The sequence below is a fragment of the Thalassophryne amazonica genome, chromosome 2 (assembly GCF_902500255.1).
Source record: "Thalassophryne amazonica chromosome 2, fThaAma1.1, whole genome shotgun sequence".
Taxonomy (NCBI): domain Eukaryota; kingdom Metazoa; phylum Chordata; class Actinopteri; order Batrachoidiformes; family Batrachoididae; genus Thalassophryne; species Thalassophryne amazonica.
In genome coordinates, this window is record NC_047104.1 from 11089651 (window position 1) to 11111103 (window position 21453).

The 21453-nt window shown below is 42.4% G+C and overlaps 1 protein-coding gene across 1 annotated transcript in view; it reads right to left on the minus strand.

Moving 5' to 3' along the window:
• znf536 (zinc finger protein 536) overlaps nucleotides 1-21453 on the minus strand; it is a 740368-nt gene that overhangs the window by 172183 nt on the left and 546732 nt on the right. The window contains exons 9-10 of the mRNA XM_034160487.1: nucleotides 9203-9597; nucleotides 7809-9126 (exon numbers count right to left, since the gene is read on the minus strand). Coding sequence (XP_034016378.1) covers nucleotides 7809-9126; nucleotides 9203-9597 — 1713 coding nt within the window. The remainder of the gene's footprint in view (nucleotides 1-7808; nucleotides 9127-9202; nucleotides 9598-21453) is intronic.

Genomic DNA, 21453 nt, shown 5'->3' on the forward strand with positions numbered 1-21453 from the left:
TTTCACTGCCAGCTCGACAGTGATTGTCTGCTGACTGTTTTTGTGCTAATAGAGCGGTGTTAGATGTTTGTGTGTGTCACCTGGAATTTGGCCGACACCTGCCGCGAGAGGGATCCATGGGTATGCACAGCCCATACTCTGTCTTTCAGCCGCTGGTGTGTGAAAATAGTTGTAGCAATAGGTGTATGAAGCAGCTACGATTTTACACGTTTTGCACACGATTCCTACTTAATGCGCACATTATGCATAAACCGACCAAATTCGCAGTATGTGTGAAGGGGCCCTAAATGGTGATGCAACAGAAAAGTTGCACAATGCAGAGGCTCTCCAATCACAGTGACAAAACCTGCAACTCCATCAGAGTTGTCTGGGTGGGTGTTTGGTCGTTTCCCTCATTCTCGTTCTTGCTCAGTCGCTCAGTTTTTGACAACTGCTTCCTTGTGATAGATTTATGATGTCACACTGTTTGGATTTCCAAATATTTGATTGAAATGAAGTCCATTTCATTTCAGTTTATTTTTTTTGTATAGTACCAAATCTCAAAAATGCTGCCTCACGTTGCTTCACACAAGCAAGGTCTGAACGTACCAACCCAAATGAGCAGCAAAAGCATTCATGTAATGAAAGAAAACTGGCTGTAAAAGTGATGACTTTGTCATGTATTGATTTTTTTATTTAGTTCATATTATGCCAGCTTCTTTTTTTTTATTTTTTTTTATTTTGTATATTTGTGTATATATATATATATATATATATATTTTTTTTTTTTTTTTCAAGCCAGAATAGTTATATTTAAAATGTGCTCAGAGCCAATGGGTTCCTAAACTTTTTTTTTTCACACAACTATATTTGTATCTGTGTTAGAAGTGTGCGATTGTGCCGGCAAGAGGCTACATTTGTTAACATTACCTTTTTTCTTCTACTTAAACCAGAGAAAGTGGAAATTACACCAATAATACCAACTGTGATTCACTACATCTGTGCTTCACAGTGAGCCCACCATGCTACCATATGTCTTTAATTACCATCAGTGCTGTACAGAACCATTTTCTCACACATACAACGACGTGCACATCAGGCTGCTATTGTAACAGCCTGCACGCCTGTGCTCACCCACGTGTATGCATGCATGTGCAGAAAGTAGATCTGTGTGTGCTATTCTGATCTGACCTCAGTGCTTATGGGTTCAAATCCCACACACATTGAACGCAGGCTGCAGAGCACTCTGTCTGACAAGAGTAATTGGCCACTAGTGACACAAACGGTGCTGCAATAATCAAGAAAACTTCCTTAACTGAGTGCATGTGAATGTCACATAGATCACACATGGTAAAAATGACGGTCTTTTCCAAGTTCTTATTGGTGTCTTGGACATGCATTTAAGAATGTTTCTGGCAGGTTAGCATTGTCACACAAAAAGGCATTTCAATGCAATGTGGTTTCCAGGAGCAAATATACTGTATCTGGTTACAATTACTACTGATGACCAATCACAAGCTATCCTGCTGCTGCAGCTATTTGAGGTAACCAAAGTCATCACAGTCCAGTCTAATGAAAGAGCAGCTTTCATATTCACTAACAAACTGTAAACATTCTACCATACAACAGTATAACCTCTTTGCACGCGTGTGGGTATGTGTTAAGTAACACACATTTGGCTGTGATTTAATTAAACCAAAACTAAAAAAAAAAAAAATCACACCAGAGTATAATTCACACCTATTTTCTTTATGTGGAACTTTGTTCTTAACATTTCCATGAGGGCAAGCTGAACAACAGACAAGAGCTCAGTGCAGCACATATGCACGCCACAGCATGTGTTGTTTCCTAACATAAGGGCTTTTATATTCCAACAATAAGCAAGATGGACAAATAAGCATGCAAAGGATAACGTATTGTATGTCAGACACAAGAAGAAGAAAGGCATTTATTGTCATTGTACATACACACAACAAAATTTGTCATCTGCATTTAACCATCCTAATTAAAGTGAAACACAATCCAACCACTAGGAGCAGTGGGCAGCCACAATCCGGTGCCCAGAGACCAAGGTGTAGAGACACTGCCCTGGTCAGGGGCAGAGAAAGGACCAGGCCCTAAATAGGCATGTTTTATGGCAGGAACCCAGAACGCCCAGAGAAAACACACACAATGTGCTAACTCCACTCAGAAAGGTCCAGGCGGGGAGAGATCCCATGACCTTAAATTTCTCCATGCAATGTGGAGTTGCATCAGGAAGGGCATCCGGCGTAAAATCTGTGCCAATTCAACATGCAGATCCACCTTGGATTTGCTGTGGTGAATAAACTGTGTATATATATATATATATATATATATATATATATATATATATATATATATATATATATATATATATATATATATATCAGGTTATCAAACCTGCAAAGTCACGTAGCCTGTCCCTAAGGAAAGGGGTCAGGAGCGACCATACCATCTTTGTCGCAGGTGGCGAGGAGATCCCGTTGCTGGCTAGCCAACCCGTCCGCAGCCTTGGGCGGACCTATATGGCAGACCTCTCCGACAAGCAGATGGGGGATCAATGCAGGCCTCCAGCATATCCTCTCAGGCTGCAAGACCGCACTATCTCAAGGCCGCTACAGGTGGTGGCATGACCTGGTGCTGAAAAAGCTGGTAGAGGTGGCAGAGGCATGCAGACAACGGGCCAATAACAAACCTCCTTTCCCAGCGAGACCTCCCATCCCTTTTGTAACAGCTGGGGAGAACCCCAAACTCACCCACCAGAGAGCAACATCAAGACTCCTCTCACCCGGTGATGAGTGGACTATGAGGGTTGATCTGGGGAGGCAGCTCCAGTTTCCCAGGGAGATAGTGGAAACATCGCTCCGGCCAGACCTGATCTTGTGGTCAATCCCACACAAGACCATCTTGCTGGTAGAACTAACTGTCCCATGGGAACAGGGGATGGAGGCTGCTAATGAACGTAGGCATTCCAAGTACGCTGACCTGGCGGCGGAGTGTCAGGAGGCTGGCTGGAAAGCCATTACATGCCCCGTTGAGGTGGGGTGTAGGGGCTTTGTGGGCTCCTCAACAGTTTGTCTGTTGCGAGACATTCGCTGCACAGGGGCAGGGAGCCGCAAAGCCATCAAGGAGCTAGCAGAGGAGGTGGAGAAGGGCAGCTTCTGGCTATGGCTAAGGAGGAGAGATAGGGGGTGGGGGCAGAACACCTAGGGCATCAGCAAGGGGTGGCAGGTGAAGACACCTGCCATTGCTCCGCCACCAAGAGATGTACTGGGGTTAAAGGAGCGAAACATCGGTGACTGGTGGTCCCCAGCTGATGACCTGTTCCTGCCCATAGGTGTATGGGGGAGCACACTTGCATAGAGTGCGCTGGTGGAGGTGCATCAGGCAGTAATGCCCAGCAGGTATTCCAACAGCCTGTATCTTCAAATATATATAAATGCAAGACAGAAGAGTAAGCCTGTGATGGAAAACATATTTGATGCACATAAATAGAGATTGCTACCCCACAGCGTTAGAAACACAATGAAAATGTGAATACATCACTTTTTTTAATCAGCTACTTGATTTGGGATTTTTGTGCATTCGCCCTATTGATGTTTCAAATCCCGCAAAACTTTGGAGAGATCTCAGTAACATTGAGAACTGCATTGAGACGCTCTGATCGGGCTTCACTTTAACCGCTACACACGGACAACACCATGAACATCGCAACATAAAATTATTTTTATATTGTGCCTAAAACTCTCATGAATATATTCTCTGGATTTATAGACGTTGTTATTGCGCTTAGTTTATGTAAACATGCAAGAATCACAGGCTGTCTCTCCGTTATTTTCTGTGAGCTACACTCGCTTCCTGATCATGTCGTTCTGAGAGAAAGTGAAGTTTGCTCTTTAACATCTTGATTATTGTTCTTTACAACACTGTTTGTCCTCTTTGTTCCAGACTAATATATATAATATGTCTGAAATTCAGTTTGCGTTTATTAAATTCCACGCAGATTAAACGCAGCAGACACGGATTATTTGTTGTAATTGTTTTAGCAAGTTTTCAGTGTATCATGCAGCAGTCTCTTATTAACGTGATGAAAAGCATAAAAAATTACATTTTTTAGTATAATATTCATTTACAATTGTCATCATTTGGATTCTCTATGCTGTTTGACTGCAGTGACTCTGGCACGCAAGGGATTATGGGATATGTCAATAGGGCAAATTGCTTTAGTGTACTTTTAATATTATTGGTACTTATTCTTTCCTTACTGGACTTTATTTAGTGTGTTGATTGCAATGGAAGCCCTATAACAATAATAATAATGGTAATTTGTCTTATTATTATTAATAATAATATTATTATTATCGTTATTATTATTAATATTATTACAAATGGCCAAAATCTTCTGTGTATAAAAGTTACACTGGAGTAAAAGTTGCATGACCTACCAACCTACTAAAAAACATGCAAGGCGTATCCATGTATATGTTTGTGCGTGAGTGTATGTATACATGGTAGCACAGTGGCTTAGTGGTTAGCACTGTTGCCTCACAGCAAGAAGGTCAGGGGATTGAGTCCCACCTATGGCCCTTCTGTGTGGAGTTTGCATGTTTTCCCCGTGTTTGCGAGGGTTTCCTCCCGGTGTTCCGGCTTCCTCCCACTTTTAAAGACATGCATCTGTGTGTGTGTGTGTGTGTGTGTGTGTGTGTGTGTGTATGTGTGTGTGTGTTTGTGTATATATATATCACACACAAGCATTGACTTTACTAAGGTTTTTCTTCTCTTTGTTTCTGGGTTGAAAAATAAGCATTCTGAAGACAAAACACACATAATGCACAGTTTGTACATTTGTTTGTGGTCAGTCTGCATTTTTACTCAAAGTCAATTAGCTCTGGTTGTTTGTTGCATTAACACCTGGACTTCATTAAAGCTTTTGACTTGTGCACAATAGCAGACTTTCTCATTATTCTTCAGAACAGTTGCTACAGTGTTCTTGTTACCATTATTTAGCTGCGCTGAAGCGCCGCCGTACAGCACATATTCATCGTCTCCAGCAAAATGGATTCATTTTTGTGTCCTATTAACGTGCAGACAGGAGGTGACTCTGCAAGAGCTTTTGTCAGCAAAAACACCAACAAACATCAGCACTCACGAGGAGGACAACACGGCACAAAATGCGAGCACTTGTAAATTGGAAATGATGGGTGTAATTGATGTGAGAATATACAGTATTTTCCTCTTCCTCTCTGTTTGTGTAGCCTACTCCTGAAATTGCGAGAAGTGCTCGGCTTCGAGCTCTGCCATTTTCTCCTGTGAAATCCTTAACACGCTCATCCAAGTTGCACACTTGTATCAACACTTCCTCTTCAGCCCGTCAATCCGAACGTGCTGCACGTTTAATATATTAAGTGAAGCGGGGGGTAGGGGTAATGTAAGTAATACGATGTGAGGAGCAGTGTTCGCAAGCAGCCGTGGCATGTACAGCACTGTTTGAATAATGTAATACTTCATGTCTGATAATGCATGGCTATAGATAGGTCTCTGCTGCAGCCAAGTATTGATTGTGTTAAGCACATCCACGATGCAGCAAATGGTGCGGCTTCATATCAATCTTTAGCCAGCATACTGTACTTCAGTAACCAGACACCTCGTCTGATTACAGAAACCTCAGGGCCACTGCTGCTCTTAACGACATTTATTGATAAATCCAATTCCCAATTCAGGAGGTGTGGTTTCGTGCTGTGGACGTGTGAGTGTGTGCGTGCACCTGCATGCATGTGTGTGTTGCGTGTCAGAGTGCAAGCAGATTCATGTGCATTGTCCCTCTTTTCCCTCCTCTGGGCATACTAATGAAGAGACGGCCACTTCAGACGTGCAGTGCGTGCCCTACAACGGCTCCCACACATTCAGAGGAGAATTTCTGTATTAATGATTTATGCTGTATTTGCATACAAACCTAATGCAAACCCACTCCAGATAATCACGTTTTGCCAGGTCTGAATTGAGTTTTACAGACGTCTTTTCTCCCACCAGGAGCAAGAGGTTTGGATCTTCCTCTTCATGCATGCAGGTGACCCAAACACACGGGTTTACAAGTGGACCCATAAAACAGTGACAGTGGAATTTCTCAGCCTTCCATCATCATAAGAATGTTCACAAGTGTGTGAACAGATTGAAAGGCAGAAAAAAAAAAAAATCTAAATTCTGTACCAACAAATAGTTGTTGCTTTCAGACAAAAATTCAGGTCTTCATTGTATTTTCATCAAAATAGTAATTTTTGGAAGACTCCAATTGGTTGCTGGCACAGAAGCCCAGTTCTCCTTTTACATGTGGAGTTGCATCAGAAAGGATTTCCAGTGTAAAAAGTGTGCCAAATCAACATGTGGATACATATCTGATCCACTGTAATGACCCCCCAATCAAAAAAGGGAGGGACCTGGTCAATAAACAACCTCCCCAAATTGCATTCATCCATTTTCTATATCCACTTATTTCAATTAAGGGTCACGGGGTGGTTGGAGGCTTTCCCAGCAGTCATAGGGTGTGAGGCGTGGTACACCCTGGACAGGATCCCAGTCTATCACAGGGACACATATAGACAAATATATTCACACCCGCACGCACACCAGTGGTCAATTGAAAGTTTCCAATTCACCTAAAATGTGTGTTTTATGCAGTTTAACAGTTTATGGTAATGTTGAATTCTGTCAGATGCCAAAGGTAGTATTACCTAACGGCATAAATCTATGGTGTTAACACGGGCCCGCACTGTCCTGATGTGTGTCCAATGCTGGCCCACCCTGTCTGTCTTTTGACACTGATACTGGCCTGCCCTGTCTGTCTGTGACACTGTCACTGGTCCACCCTGTCTGTCTGTGATGCCAGCAATGGCCTGCCCTGTCTGTCTGTGATGCCAAGGCTGGCCCTCCCTGTCTGTCTGTGACACTGACACTGGCCCGTCCTGTCTGTCAGTGACACTTACACTGGCCCGCCCTGTCTGTCTGTGATGCCAACACTGGCCTGCCTTGTCTGTCTGTGACACTGACACTGGTCCATCCTGTTAATCTGTGATGCTGACACTGGCCCATCCTGGCTTGTTTGCTACCAATGTCTTAATATGAATGAGGTTGTAAAAAGAGTGGACTTGAAATAAACACATACTTACAGGTATCTTGCAATATGCATTTTGAGTTAAATGAGGACAATAGTCTTGCCAAAGAAACATAAATCTTCAATAAGAACATGGTAAAAAGAGTGAAGAAAAAAAAGGGCTTCCTTCTCCAGCCTCAAGGAGCAGCTGTAACCTTAGCAGAATCATGAAAGTTGACAGTTCATTTTTCACAGGGTCATAGATCGACGAGTCTTATAAAGTAATGGGCTTTGGGGAACCAGCTTTATGAGAGCTAAGATAGTTAAGAGACATGTGGAGGAGACGGCGCAGGGAGTTGAGGTCCTGCTCTGACTCACCCAGGGTTATTCCCCCCATGCTGTGGAGGCAATGCACTCCTAGTAATATAACGTGTAATAAAGATTAATCTGTTGCTAGTCAGTGGGCTGATAGCTTCTAAACTTGCTTGAAATAAGGCTGAAATCACTTCAGAGCCAATCTTGAGACCTTTAGTGAGTGTTTGAGATTCTTTTGTGGGTGTCAGGGAAAAAAATGGAAATGTGTTTGTCTTGTTTTTTGTATGTGTTTATGTGGTGATGTTAAAATTACATTTGTGCTTGAGATTCTATATGTGTGCTGCTCACTGTTGGTGTTTGAATATATTTATGTGATGCTCATGGTTTGAAGTAGACACACACTCACCGGATGCATCTGGCCTCTTCATGCCCCCTGCAGGTGCTCCTCCAGGTCCTCCTCCCAGGCCATTGAATGCAGAAAGGTTGTCATTGCTGTAGGCTCTGAGGACAGACAGCATGTTCATCTGCTGCTCTAGGTGGCTTTGCTGCTCAGCTTTCAGTAGTCCAGGAGGACCTCCAGAAGACAGGAGGCCCAACCCGTGCTGCCACTGCTTCTCTACCGGCAAAGCTTGGTTCTGAGGTTGCGGAACCAGAGAGAGTGGTGACATGGCACTGGAGGATGCCACCAAGCCAGCTCCACTCCTTGGAGGCAAAGGGGAGTCATCCTGCAGCTGTCTGGGATGGTTCTGGAGGTGGTCTGAACCTGGACTTTTTTCTTCCTCTTTCTCTGTGTCAACATGCTCATCGTCCTCTCTGTCATCTTCCTCTTCAGCCGTTCCACCCTCCTCTTCTTCATCAAAGTGATTTTGGTGCTGCTGTCTTTTGGGGGTGGTTGAAGGTGTGTCACCAGCACTGTGCACCCCGACTTTAGTTGCATCATCGTCAGATCCAACCTGGTCCTCCTCAGCATCTCCACAGGAGCCCTTTTCACAGAGCTGGTCATCCTCTGCTGAAGAAGCTCTAATGAAACCCTGGCTGGGAAGATCCAGACTCTGGTCAGTTTGGATTGCATAACCCTGCAGGCCTTGGCTGGCTCTTAGTGATCCATCATACAAGCCTCCAAACCGCCTGTAGAAGTCACTGTGGAAGGGGTTATATGGTTGATCCATGTGGTTATTCCAGCTAGCCTGGCTTTTCTCGCCATCTTTGTCTCCATCTTTCTCAATAGCAACACTAGAGGTCTTTGTGCAGGAAGAATTAAGGATGGAAGTGGTGGGAGAGGCCTTTCCATGAAGCTCCTTTCCTACATCAGATCGTTGGTGCTGGGCTTTTCCAATGTGGTTAGCTTGGAGGTGAAGAGCCATGAGCTCCAATGAGGAGGTGGAGAAGGAACAGAAGATGCAGCTGTGCCATGCCACATTGTCATGGATTGTGACTGAGGAGCCTGGGAGAGAACCAGATACAGACTCAGGACGTACTGACACAGACAAATCTAGTGGTTCATACTGGGATCCAGCCTTTCCTGGTTGTGAGTTTTTCTTGCCGTCAGCCATCTCCTCTCTGTCTGGTTCAGCTGAGGTGGCCCGTTTGGCTTTGGGTTCACCATTATCATGGTAACGTTGGGCCTGCAGTTGGACTGGACTCTGGCTGTCTTTCATGTCCTTCTTCATTGAATTGAGAACAAAGTTGTCCATAAAGGCCTGAAGAGATCCTTGAAAGTGGCACTCCATTTCCCATCATGCTTTGGTAGGCCCTACTCAGATCAGAGAAGCTGGCAGGAGTGTCTGCTGCTGTGGAGACCAGGGAGGCCAGGCCATCAGCACCCTTCATATTCTCAGCTACGGAAGCAGAGTCAAAATGGCGATCCCCGCGGTCCCGCTCATGGTCTCGGTCATGTGCAGATATCATACTGGCGGATGCCCACTGATGTGGCAGCAATGGACCTGCCCTAAAGTCTAGGTTGGGAGGCATGCCTTTACAAACATTACGGAGAACATCTGGGCGAGCAAACAGGCTGCCACTGATAACTTTGCCGTGGTCGTCTTTGTGGTCAGAGGAGGTGGTATGGCCGGAGGTTGCTCCTGAGGTGGTGGAGCCATTTTGGCGTTCACGGTGATGGCGCTCTAGGTGGTACTTCAGGCTGGCAGACTGAGTGCCAGCATAGTCACAATGAGGGCACCGGTAGGGTTTCTCTCCTGAGATACCAAGAAAGAGACAAAGAAACAGAAACGAAAAGGCAGAGAAAAGAGTGAATAATTAACCTGATTATTAGATTGACTGGATATCAAAACCTATTTATTAGAACAGAGAATGTGGACCCTAGGGTCATGTAACCTCCCAGAACAAAGAAAATGAGGTCAAACCACTAGAGCTTAAAAAAAGCTCTGCATGTCATTAACTACTATACAAATTTAGCAATTGCCTTGGATTTAGTTGACACCAAAACAAATTAATTTTGCACCTCCTGTAAAAAAGCCTGAAAGAAATAAGTGCATGTGTGTGTACTAGCACAATCCCAGTGGATAAAACCAATCTATCTGAAATTCCCTAGAATAAAAATATGAAAAAATATATTTTATTACATTTATTAAATAAGCACCGAACACAAAATTTCCCAAATAACAGCTTAGTGTTGCAGTAGGTTTCTTTTGTAACAGTGTTTATGAAATATAAATTGATAAACATAATACTTTAATATGATCACAGTCAATACATTTGGGTCTAAATTATTGAATCATGAGTCTTTCCTGGTTTTGAGCAATTATTGGGAAAATAGTGACAAACATGTTCCAAGATCCATCTAAATTATCTATATTATAATAGCCAAGTGGCTTATAATAGCCAAGTGTTCTCTGTGTGTGTATATGTGTGCATACATGTGTATGGCTTCGATCATGGAGGAACCTGGGAGAGCTGACATTTGCCGTTTGGTCTGCTTATATATTTTGGGTCAAGGATGAACGCTGCAAAAATGGTAAGTTGCTAGTGGTAATATGTTTTGGAGAAATTATGGATATTATGTAACAACAGTGAACAATGGATGTGGTGCTGCAGTGCGCCATGGGAGTTCAGGGTTTTGGGGTTTTAAATGTTGTTATTGTGGTTCATGTTAGTTTAACAGTGCTGTTAGTGTTATTGATTTATTGTGTTTTTTGTAGTTATTTTTCTTTGTGTCATGTTACTGTTACCATGAGTGAAAAGTGTAGTGTGTTTGCTATCTTCCACAACCGTCTGTTTGTGGGTATGTAAAAATAAAAGCACCTGCTTGCAGGGGGTGACAAATCATCTATATATTAAAAGTGTGTGATATTATTTAGTAATTTCAATGTGAGTGCATAATATAATTGTAAATATGTCAAAAATACATGGATGACACAAGAAAGTGAGAACATTAATTTCATTGTGGTCCATTTAAAATTCAAATGACAAAACAAAATTAATAATAAAATAATAATAATAGTGTGTATATGATAACAAGAACCTAAACAATGTTTAAATACATTAAGACAGAAAATTAACATAAAAAATTATATAATTAAAAGGAAATAAAAGGGTAGAGTTCTTCTTAATTTATAATAATAATAATTTATTAATTTATATAGCGCCAAATCACGAGTAATTGCCTCAAGGCGCTTCACAAACATTTAAAAACAGAATAAAATGAAATAAGATTAAAACACAATAAAAAATGTAATCATAAAAGGTAAAAGAAGTAAAATAAATAAAACAAATAAAAAAAGACACACAATCATATAAAATACTAATGATAAAACAGGGAGAACAGAAGTGTCTTCAACCTGGCTTTAAAAGTCTCCACAGAGTCCGACTGTCATATTAGTGCAGGCAGATCATTCCACAGAGCTGGGGCGCGGTGATAAAAAGCTCTGTAACCCGCTGACCTTTTCTTCACCCTCAGGACACACAATAGTCCCGCACCCTGTGAACACAGAGCCCTTGCCGGCACATAGGACTCAACCAGGCCGGCCAGATAGGGGGGCGCCAGTCCATGAACAATTTTATAGGCCAATAGTAACACCTTAAAATCCAATCTCAAGGAGACCGGAATCCAGTGAAGGGATTCCAGAACAGGTGTAATATGATCAAACCTTCTGCTTCGTGTCAGAAGCCTGGCAGCAGCATTTTGAACCAGTTGAAGACCCCTGATGCTGGACTGTGGTACACCAGAAAACAAAGCATTACAATAGTCCAGTCTAGAAGAGGCAAACGCATGAATCAAATTCTCAGCATCAGCCATAGACAGGATGGGACGAATCTTTGCTATATTTCTTAAATGAAAGAAAGCAGTCCTCATAATGTCCCTAATGTGGAGGTCAAAGGACAACGTAGGATCAAAAATTACCCCAAGGTTCCTCACTTTGTCAGTATGATGTATAACACATTAACCTAGGCTAAGCGCTAGCTGATCAAATTGATGCCGATGTCTTGCTGGACCAAGAACCATCATTTCAATCTTAACAGAGTTCAAAAGTAGAAAGTTGCTAGACATCCAACTTCTCACTGCTGTGAGACAGTCAATCAATCAATCAATCAATTTTTTTATATAGCGCCAAATCACAACAAACAGTTGCCCCAAGGCGCTTTATATTGTAAGGCAAGGCCATACAATAATTATGTAAAACCCCAACGGTCAAAACGACCCCCTGTGAGCAAGCACTTGGCTACAGTGGGAAGGAAAAAACTCCCTTTTAACAGGAAGAAACCTCCAGCAGAACCAGGCTCAGGGAGGGGCAGTCTTCTGCTGGGACTGGTTGGGGCTGAGGGAGAGAACCAGGAAAAAGACATGCTGTGGAGGGGAGCAGAGATCGATCACTAATGATTAAATGCAGAGTGGTGCATACAGAGCAAAAAGAGAAAGAAACAGTGCATCATGGGAACCCCCCAGCAGTCTACGTCTATAGCAGCATAACTAAGGGATGGTTCAGGGTCACCTGATCCAGCCCTAACTATAAGCTTTAGCAAAAAGGAAAGTTTTAAGCCTAATCTTAAAAGTAGAGAGGGTGTCTGTCTCCCTGATCTGAATTGGGAGCTGGTTCCACAGGAGAGGAGCCTGAAAGCTGAAGGCTCTGCCTCCCATTCTACTCTTACAAACCTAGGAACTACAAGTAAGCCTGCAGTCTGAGAGCGAAGCACTCTATTGGGGTGATATGGTACTACGAGGTCCCTAAGATAAGATGGACCTGATTATTCAAAACCTTATAAGTAAGAAGAAGAATTTTAAATTCTATTCTAGAATTAACAGGAAGCCAATGAAGAGAGGCCAATATGGGTGAGATATGCTCTCTCCTTCTAGTCCCCGTCAGTACTCTAGCTGCAGCATTTTGAATTAACTGAAGGCTTTTTAGTGAACTTTTAGGACAACCTGATAATAATGAATTACAATAGTCCAGCCTAGAGGAAATAAATGCATGAATTAGTTTTTCAGCATCACTCTGAGACAAGACCTTTCTGATTTTAGAGATATTGCGTAAATGCAAAAAAGCGATCTACATATTTGTTTAATATGCGCTTTGAATGACATATCCTGATCAAAAATGACTCCAAGATTTCTCACAGTATTACTAGAGGTCAGGGTAATGCCATCCAGAGTAAGGATCTGGTTAGACACCATGTTTCTAAGATTTGTGGGGCCAAGTACAATAACTTCAGTTTTATCTGAGTTTAAAAGCAGGAAATTAGAGGTCATCCATGTCTTTATGTCTGTAAGGACAATCCTGCAGTTTAGCTAATTGGTGTGTGTGTCCTCTGGCTTCATGGATAGATAAAGCTAGGTATCATCTGCGTAACAATGAAAATTTAAGCAATACCATCTAATAATACTGCCTAAGGGAAGCATGTATAAAGTGAATAAATTGGTCCTAGCACAGAACCTTGTGGAACTCCATAATTAACTTTAGTCTGTGAAGAAGATTCCCCATTTACATGAACAAATTGTAATCTATTAGACAAATATGATTCAAACCACCCGCAGCGCAGTGCCTTTAATACCTATGGCATGCTCTAATCTCTGTAATAAATTTTATGGTCAACTGTATCAAAAGCAGCACTGAGGTCTAACAGAACAAGCACAGAGATGAGTCCACTGTCCGAGGCCATAAGAAGATCATTTGTAACCTTCACTAATGCTGTTTCTGTACTATGATGAATTCTAAAACCTGACTGAAACTCTTCAAATAGACCAGTCTGTAAAGATTTTATGTGGACAGGATTTCCAGCAGCTATCGGCATATACAACTGAATGTCATCAGCATAGCAATGAAAAGCAAACCCAAATGCCGCAAATGTTCCCAAGGGGTGCCATATACAGGAAAAAAGCAGGGCACCCAGAACGGATCCCTGTGAAACCCCGAACTTCATGCCCCTAAAGTCAGAGGTAGTGTCGTTGCACAAAACACAGTGGAAACGACCAGACAGATAAGACGTCAGCCACGCAAGTGCAGTTCCAGTAATCCCGAAACAGTTTTCTAGCCTATCAAGTAGAATATGATGATCAACTGTGTCAAACGCAGCACTGAAATCCAGCAACACCAATACTGTAGTAGTATCCGAGTCCATTACTCGCAGAAGGAAGAAGTGCTGTTTCTGTGGAGTGATGTCTTCTAAAAGCAGACTGCAGTGACTCAAAAGGTCATTCTCAGTAAGATAGTCCACAAACTGCCGGTGAAACCACCTTTTCCAGAATTTTAGAGCAGAATGATAGATTTGATATCGGCCTATAATTTTTCAATACACCAGGATCAAGATTAGATTTCTTGAGTAGTGGTTTAACCACAGCAGATTTAAACCAATTTGGAACAGATCCAGAGTTTAGAGAAAGGTTAACAATTTCCGGCCCAGTCGGCCAAGAATGGGCCAAAGATCCTTAAACAATTTGTTGGTATAGGATCAAATAAACAAGTTGTGGTTTAGTAGACATCACGAGTTTCTGTCACCACACCTAGTGAGATACTATTAAATTCCGTGAATCTAGGTAGCACCTCCGTGGTAGTCCCCAGCTCAGTAGCTGGATACAATGACTGGACCAAAGTATGCTGAGATGTGCTCAACCTAATATCTTCTATTTTCTATTCGAAATAGTCCAGAAAGTCTGAACAAGGAGAATGGCCAACAGGTGGCTGTCCATGAATAAGAAATGCCACCGTATTGTTGATCAATTCAGAGTAATAGGTCTGCTTCATAGCCAATAAAGCATGCTTGTAATCTAAAATAGCTTCACGCCACGCAAGGTGGAACACCTCTAGTTTGGAACTACGCCATTTTCCGTTCCAACCCTCTAGCCTTCTGCCTAAGTTCACGCAAATAACTGTTGAACCAAGGTGTCTATGCCTTGGGAAGGCATGGCCTTAATAGAGGAGGCGCAATCTTATCAAGTGTGGTTTTTTAGCACTAAATTCAGGCTATCCGCAAGACTGTCTACTGACTGGAAAATTTATCAAGCTTGAAGTTAAGATTTCTGGTAGTCTCGCTTCGAGTTCAGTCAAAGTTGAAGGTTTAATATGTCGCCGCAATGATAGGCAAGGTTGTTGCTCCACTAAATGTGGCAGCGTAATTGTAAACCTAATAAGTGAGTGGTCAGAGACCGCTGAAGCAAGAGGCAGGATGTCAATACGAGGTCTATTAGAAAGTATCCGACCTTATTATTTTTTTCAAAAACCATATGGATTTGAATCACGTGTGATTGCGTCAGACAAGCTTGAACCCTCGTGCGCATGCGTGAGTTTTTCCATGCCTGTCGGTTGCGTCATTCACCTGTGAGCAGGCTTTGAGTGAGGAGTGGTCCAGCCCCCTCGGCGGATTTTCATTGTCAGGAAATGGCGGAATGATTTGGGCTTTTTTTCCATCAGAATTTTTTCAGAAACTGTTAGAGACTGGCAGCTGGAAACCATTAGAAAAATTTTTCTGGCAATCGGTGAAAATTTTACGGGCTTCGTAGAGAATAGGAGTGTTACTGTCGCTTGAAGGATGGCCCCCAGTGGCCGTGGGGCGCGCCACGCTCCGAAGCCACCATCGGACAGGCCTGAACGACCATTCATTTCTAAACGGATGGCTGTCTGGATCCGTGACCATCGTGTGCCATTTCTCTGGTTATCACAAGAGCTGGACATCAACCATTTTCTGGCAGATTTCAATTTTAACAAGAGATTTTGTCAGGTGAAAGCCGAGCGGAGGCTTCGCGCGTCACGATGGATTCGCTACTGGAGCGAGACAAACCACCTCCGTTTTTGGTCTCACAGGATGGCTTTGAGATGGCGTTCAGACACTGTCGGTGGTTTTTCCATCGAGTGATTATCCGAGAAATTGTGGATGTGCCTGGACATGCCAGAACATGTCCCGTGAGGCTTCATCACGGCGTTGCTGGGCGCCATGCGGCACTGCCGCGACGCACGAAGCCTCCACTCCTCTTTCCTTGACAAAAACTCCTGTAACAGTGGAATGTGCCGCTCATTTCCAAACTGGACGCTGTGTTTTATCCAGGATGTTGTCTGACTAGCACAGGAATTGTGAAAATACGTGGACATCAGCACTTTTTCGGCACATTGAGACAGACGTGCGGAGGAATTCCGCGCGTCGCGGCGGTTAAAAGTGAAATCTGCCGGAAAATGGATGATGTCCAGCTCTTGTGTTAACCAGAGAAAGTGCACACGATGGTCCCGGCTCCACAGAGCCATCCGTTTTAGAAATGATCTGGTGGTTTGTGGCTCTCGATGGCGGCACGGAGCGCGGCGCACCGAGCGTCCTTAAAGCCGTCCTTAAAGCTGTAGTAACAGTCCTTATTCTCTGTGAAGCCCGTAAAATTTTCACTGAAAGCCAGATAAATTTTGAATGGTTTCCAGCTGCCAGTCTCTAACAGTTTCTGAAAAAATTATGATGGAAAAAAAGCCCAAATCATTTCGCCATTTCCTGACAATGAAAATCCGCAGAGGGGGTGGACCACTCCTCACTCAAAGCCTGCTTACAGGCGAATGATGCAACCGACAGGCATGGAAAAACTCACACATGCGCAAGAGGGTTCAAGCTTGTCTGATGCAATCGCACGTGATTCAAATCCATATGGTTTTTGAAAAAAATAATAAGGTCAGATACTTTTCTAATAGACCTCGTATTTGTGACAGCAAGGCCACGTGCAAGAACCAAATCCAGAGTATTACCACTGATATGCGTTGAACCATGAATGAACTGCCGAAATCCTAGTGCATCCATGATTTCCATAAATATTTACCAAGGGGATCAGAGGGCTTATTGATATGAATGTTAAAGTCACCAATAATGAAAATGTTGTCAACACTAGTTGAAAGACTAGAGATGAACGTGCCAGATTCATCTAAAAAAATCAGAATATGGTCCAGGAGGCCTGTAGACAGTGACAATATAACATAGCTGATTTCCAGTTTTATGACCTTGACAGTACTTAGCATCATGGGCATAACAGAGAATCAGATGCTCAGATGAATTATATTTATGACCCCCCACAGTTAATAAAGTAAACCTGGGTTTATAAATAAAAGCAACACCCCTGCCTTTCCTCACATCACGTGAAACGTGACTGAAAGTGTACGCCGGTGGGCGGGCCTCATTCAGAGGAAGGACAGCTGCGGATTTAAGCCAAGTTTCACATAATCCAAGTATATCCAGACAATGATCTACAATTAAGTCATTCACCAGCAATGACTTCAGAGACAATGATCTGATGTTAATGAGACCCAAACTAAGGATCTCGGTGGGATCAGCAGGTTTTAATGAAGTCATGCGGAAGTTCAGCTCCTCAGCAGCCAGTGATGCAGCGTGTTGCAGCGGCCGGAGGAGCTCAGGTGAAACACCGCGTCTGCGAGCCCGCAGACGACAGCACCGGCGTAAAAACTCCGCAGCCCGGCGAGAGGCAGCAGCAGGAAGCTGCGGCAAAAATGGGCACAGCTTTAACGGAGCTGATCCGGTCATCGGAGAGGACAGTCCAGGAACAACAGGATGAATCCAGCAGCCTCTCGTGCGCAGCGCGTGCTCCCACACCCAAAAATATCATCCATCCCACAGGAGGCGAGGATCAGACCCTCTAGTGAAGGCTGCCAGGTAGAACTTAAATTTCACCAACGCACCGCTCCGCTTTCCGCGCCTTCTAAAGCACCTCCTCCGGAGAGGAGTGCAAGGAAAACGGAGCAGGTGCAGCGGGACGTCTGCAAGCACAGGTGGCAGAGCAGGGCGGGGCGCTCCCAGCCCGGACCCAGACGACAGCAGCGGCTCATAAAGAGCATTAATGTCCAAGAGAGACTGACGATTATACACAAGCAAGGCAGAGATGTCCCGGCAGAACACACAGAGCAAAAACACAACTACAAATAACAAAAAACTCGACGAGCGGTAAAGACAGGGCTGACGGCATGCCAAACACACAGGCGCCATCTTGCCACCCACAGGCGCCATCAATCCATCAATTCTTCCAAAAGCTGTTGAGGTCTAAGCTTCTAAAAACATTCTGGACCATTCCAACTCATTTCAGAAACTTTGCACATTTTATTACCACTCTTGAAAATGTTACGTATTTTATAAACACTACCCAATCTAGACCCCATGGAGTGACATGCTGGTATACATTTAATCCACTTGCACTGTATAATTGGTATATGCCGTCATTGTGGTGGCACACTGTTTATTATCTTATTATCTGAATTTTACGAAGTTGGCCGGCAAACTCTTTTCTAAATCCACCTCCTTCGTAACCGGTGGTGTGTATAAAAAAGCAAGTGAGTCCTAACACATCAAAACACATAAGAGTATGAGATGTATACAGATGGAACAGAATATTGCTGGCAGAGTTGTGATGAAAAGCAGGAGGCTCAATCACATCACACCCTTTCTGGCTTCCCTTCACTGAGTCCCTGTGACTCTACCAGCATATTTCAAGGTTTTGTTCCTGAAATATACAGCTCTAAATGGTCATGCATGCAGCTTGCTGATCTTGTTCAGCCTTATGTGCCTCCTTGTACTCTGCTGTCACTGGATGTGGACATTCTCTGTGTCCCAATGGTTAAAAAAAGGCAACAAATTGAAGTGCCCCTTTCTGCCGTACTCCTACATTCTGGTACAGCCTTCCTTGTTGGGATTCAACAACTTGTATTGCTTCTTTCAAGACTAGTCTTAAAACTCATTTATTTTGAATTGCCTATCATTAGTTTATGGGTTTTATCTTCTTTTAATTATGTTGTATGTACAAAATTGTTTTATGGCTTTGTTTTTACTTTATTTATTTATTTATTTATTATTTAAAGCTCAGTTTGAGACCATATAACCAGCATGATCATCCACAAATCATCAGACACAACAGGGCTATTCCCTAATTATTATTAGTGGTAGCAATATTCCTTAGAAACATCTTAGTGCGCATCTTCAGGCAGTTTTGTAGATTGCTGGGAAAAAAATACTGTATATATAACAATATAACTATGTGTGGTTCATGTAGATGACTTTTTGGGCAGACAGACAAACATGTAAGACAAACACAAATCTGGACCTGTGAGAATTATGGTGTATATATATGAAACAAAAGATACAAATGAAACCACCACAATTCTGTGTGAATATGACTCTGAATTCAATCAACCATTCTTGTCTTTTCCATTTAGTGTGTGTGTGCGTATTTGTGTGTTGTGGGTAGGGATCTGAATATGGGTCGATCCAGCTCGATCCAGCCCCGCCAAGTGAGCCATCACTCACATCAACACCATGAAAAACATTTCACCATATGGTGCTTTCAGTCCACTACAAGAGATAATATTTTCAGCTGACAACAAAACTGTCTCGATGTTATCTGCGTCAGGCTGAGTGAAGGCCAGGGCTGAGGGTGCGGCTTGGCCTCTGTTTGTGTGTATTCGTGCGTGTCAGCCTGCGGCCGGCTCATCATGCTTCTGTGTTGGCCTTGTTCGCTGTCAGTTCCTGTGCCTTGGCGGTGAGAGTGTAATTTCTCGGACCTTCTCTATATGCAGTTTGTCTTGAGGAGCATAAATCGGCCAGAGCGCTGGATCTTCCCAAACGCTGTCTTGCTGCAGCCCAACTCATGAATGTTTGCAGCCCTATTTGTCACACTATAAAAAACTTTAACATAATCCTAATGCACATGTATCTTGAATGAACAAAACCAGATCCTTGTCCTGATGTGCATGAAGTTTCCATTGTTGATTGTGACTGACCAGTTTTCTCAGGAACAAGAGAATACGTTATTTGGTAATTGATGGGAATTTGAATTGTTGTGCAGCGAAATGTGGTGCAGTGATTCACACTGTTGCCTCACAGCAACAGTGGCCAGCATGACCATTCTATAAGTACAAACAGAGCTACATCAGGATCATGCAGTCTTCTGTAGGCACCCTGTGTACATGGGAGAAGCCACGGCTGTACGAATGTCTGTCCCGTACAAATGCAGCTCAAATTCTGTTTGTTTGTCCAATTCATGTGATTCATATGGCACCCGTGCTCTAGTGTGATGGGGCCCAAAAAAGCATCTTGAAATTGGAATATTCAAAAATCTAAAACAATAAGTCAAAACAGTAAAATAAAACCAACATGCTATAACTTGCATGCCATATAATTAAAAATGTCACAAAAAATTATTATTCAAAAAAACTGAAATGTTGTTTTTCTTGATAAGATCATCCCAACAAATTTGCACATGACTCCCCAGGGTAAGGCAAGATAGATTTAAGACTTTTTTTAAATGCCAGTCTGGATGAAATTTAAGGCCAACATGACAATAAGGCAGGTTTAGTGCTGAAGATCTGTGTGCACTTTTTAGGTAAATTAATTCAATGCCTTTTAAGATTTTTAAGGATTTGCAGGAACCCTGTAAAGGGACATTGACTGAAAACCAAAATATCAAAATCTTTAATTTTCATTGCTGCAAACATAACCTTAAATCAGTTATTCTTCCCAAAAGGTAACAAAATACAGATCCAGAATCCTTGTCCAGGCTCCAATAAGCACCAAGTTTTTGTTAGTACTTGATAATAGGGCAATTCTATGGTAATGGAATTACAACAGCAGCAAAATCTGGACATATGGCATCTAACCATGGCAGATTAGCTCAGATTGTAATTCCGTTACCATAGAATTGTCCAATATTAATCATTCCACCAAGATCTGTCAATATAAATCAAAATCCTTTTGGAAAAATAATTGAACTGCTTCATCTCAGTTCTTAGATAACAGTTCAAAATAAAAGTTCCATAATTCTGCATTCAGAGTGTGATCACCCCTGAAGATTTTTTTTTTTTTTTTTTGATAGAATTCAGATGAACGTCTTCCAGGATTGTGACCAGAGGGTCACAGATTCAATCATCCAACCAGATGATGAGACAGCAATGTCTCACTGTCATTACCATCACTAGGTGCCCTTTACCAAATTCCATAATCCCCAAGTTGCTCTGGGAGTGCAGCTAAGCATCTGGGCCCATATGCACGAAGCAGCATAAGTTTAACAATAACTCCTAGTGACATTATTCTAAGAAAAATCTTAGAATTTCTCAAATTCTTAGACATTTCTTAGAATTTTTCCTTGGTAAGTTGTCCGCAAAGCACCTTAGGCTTTAAGAGAGCTCCAAAGGTGCCAAACTGGTAAGAGGAGTGAGGAGGACTTTTGAGAAGCCTAAAAGTGTCTTAAGCAGACAAGCTGGTGGAAAAGACACAGAGGCAGCACATTCTCCGTATGTAGAATGACAGTGAGACACTAACACACTACCTGCTTGATCTACGTAATTATTTTATGTTAATTTACTGTCTTAATGTATTTATAAATGGTTTATGTTCTTGTTATCATATTCACATATTAATATTATCATTATTTTTTTATTATTATTATCAGTATTATTGATATTTTATTATTACTTCTATTTTTGTAATTTGATTTTTAAATGGACAATGGAAATAAGTGTTTTCACTTTCTTGTATCATTCATGCAATTTTAACATATTTACAATTATATTATGTACTTACATTGAACTTATTAATAAACTCATGCACCCACACACACTTTTAATATGTAGCTAATC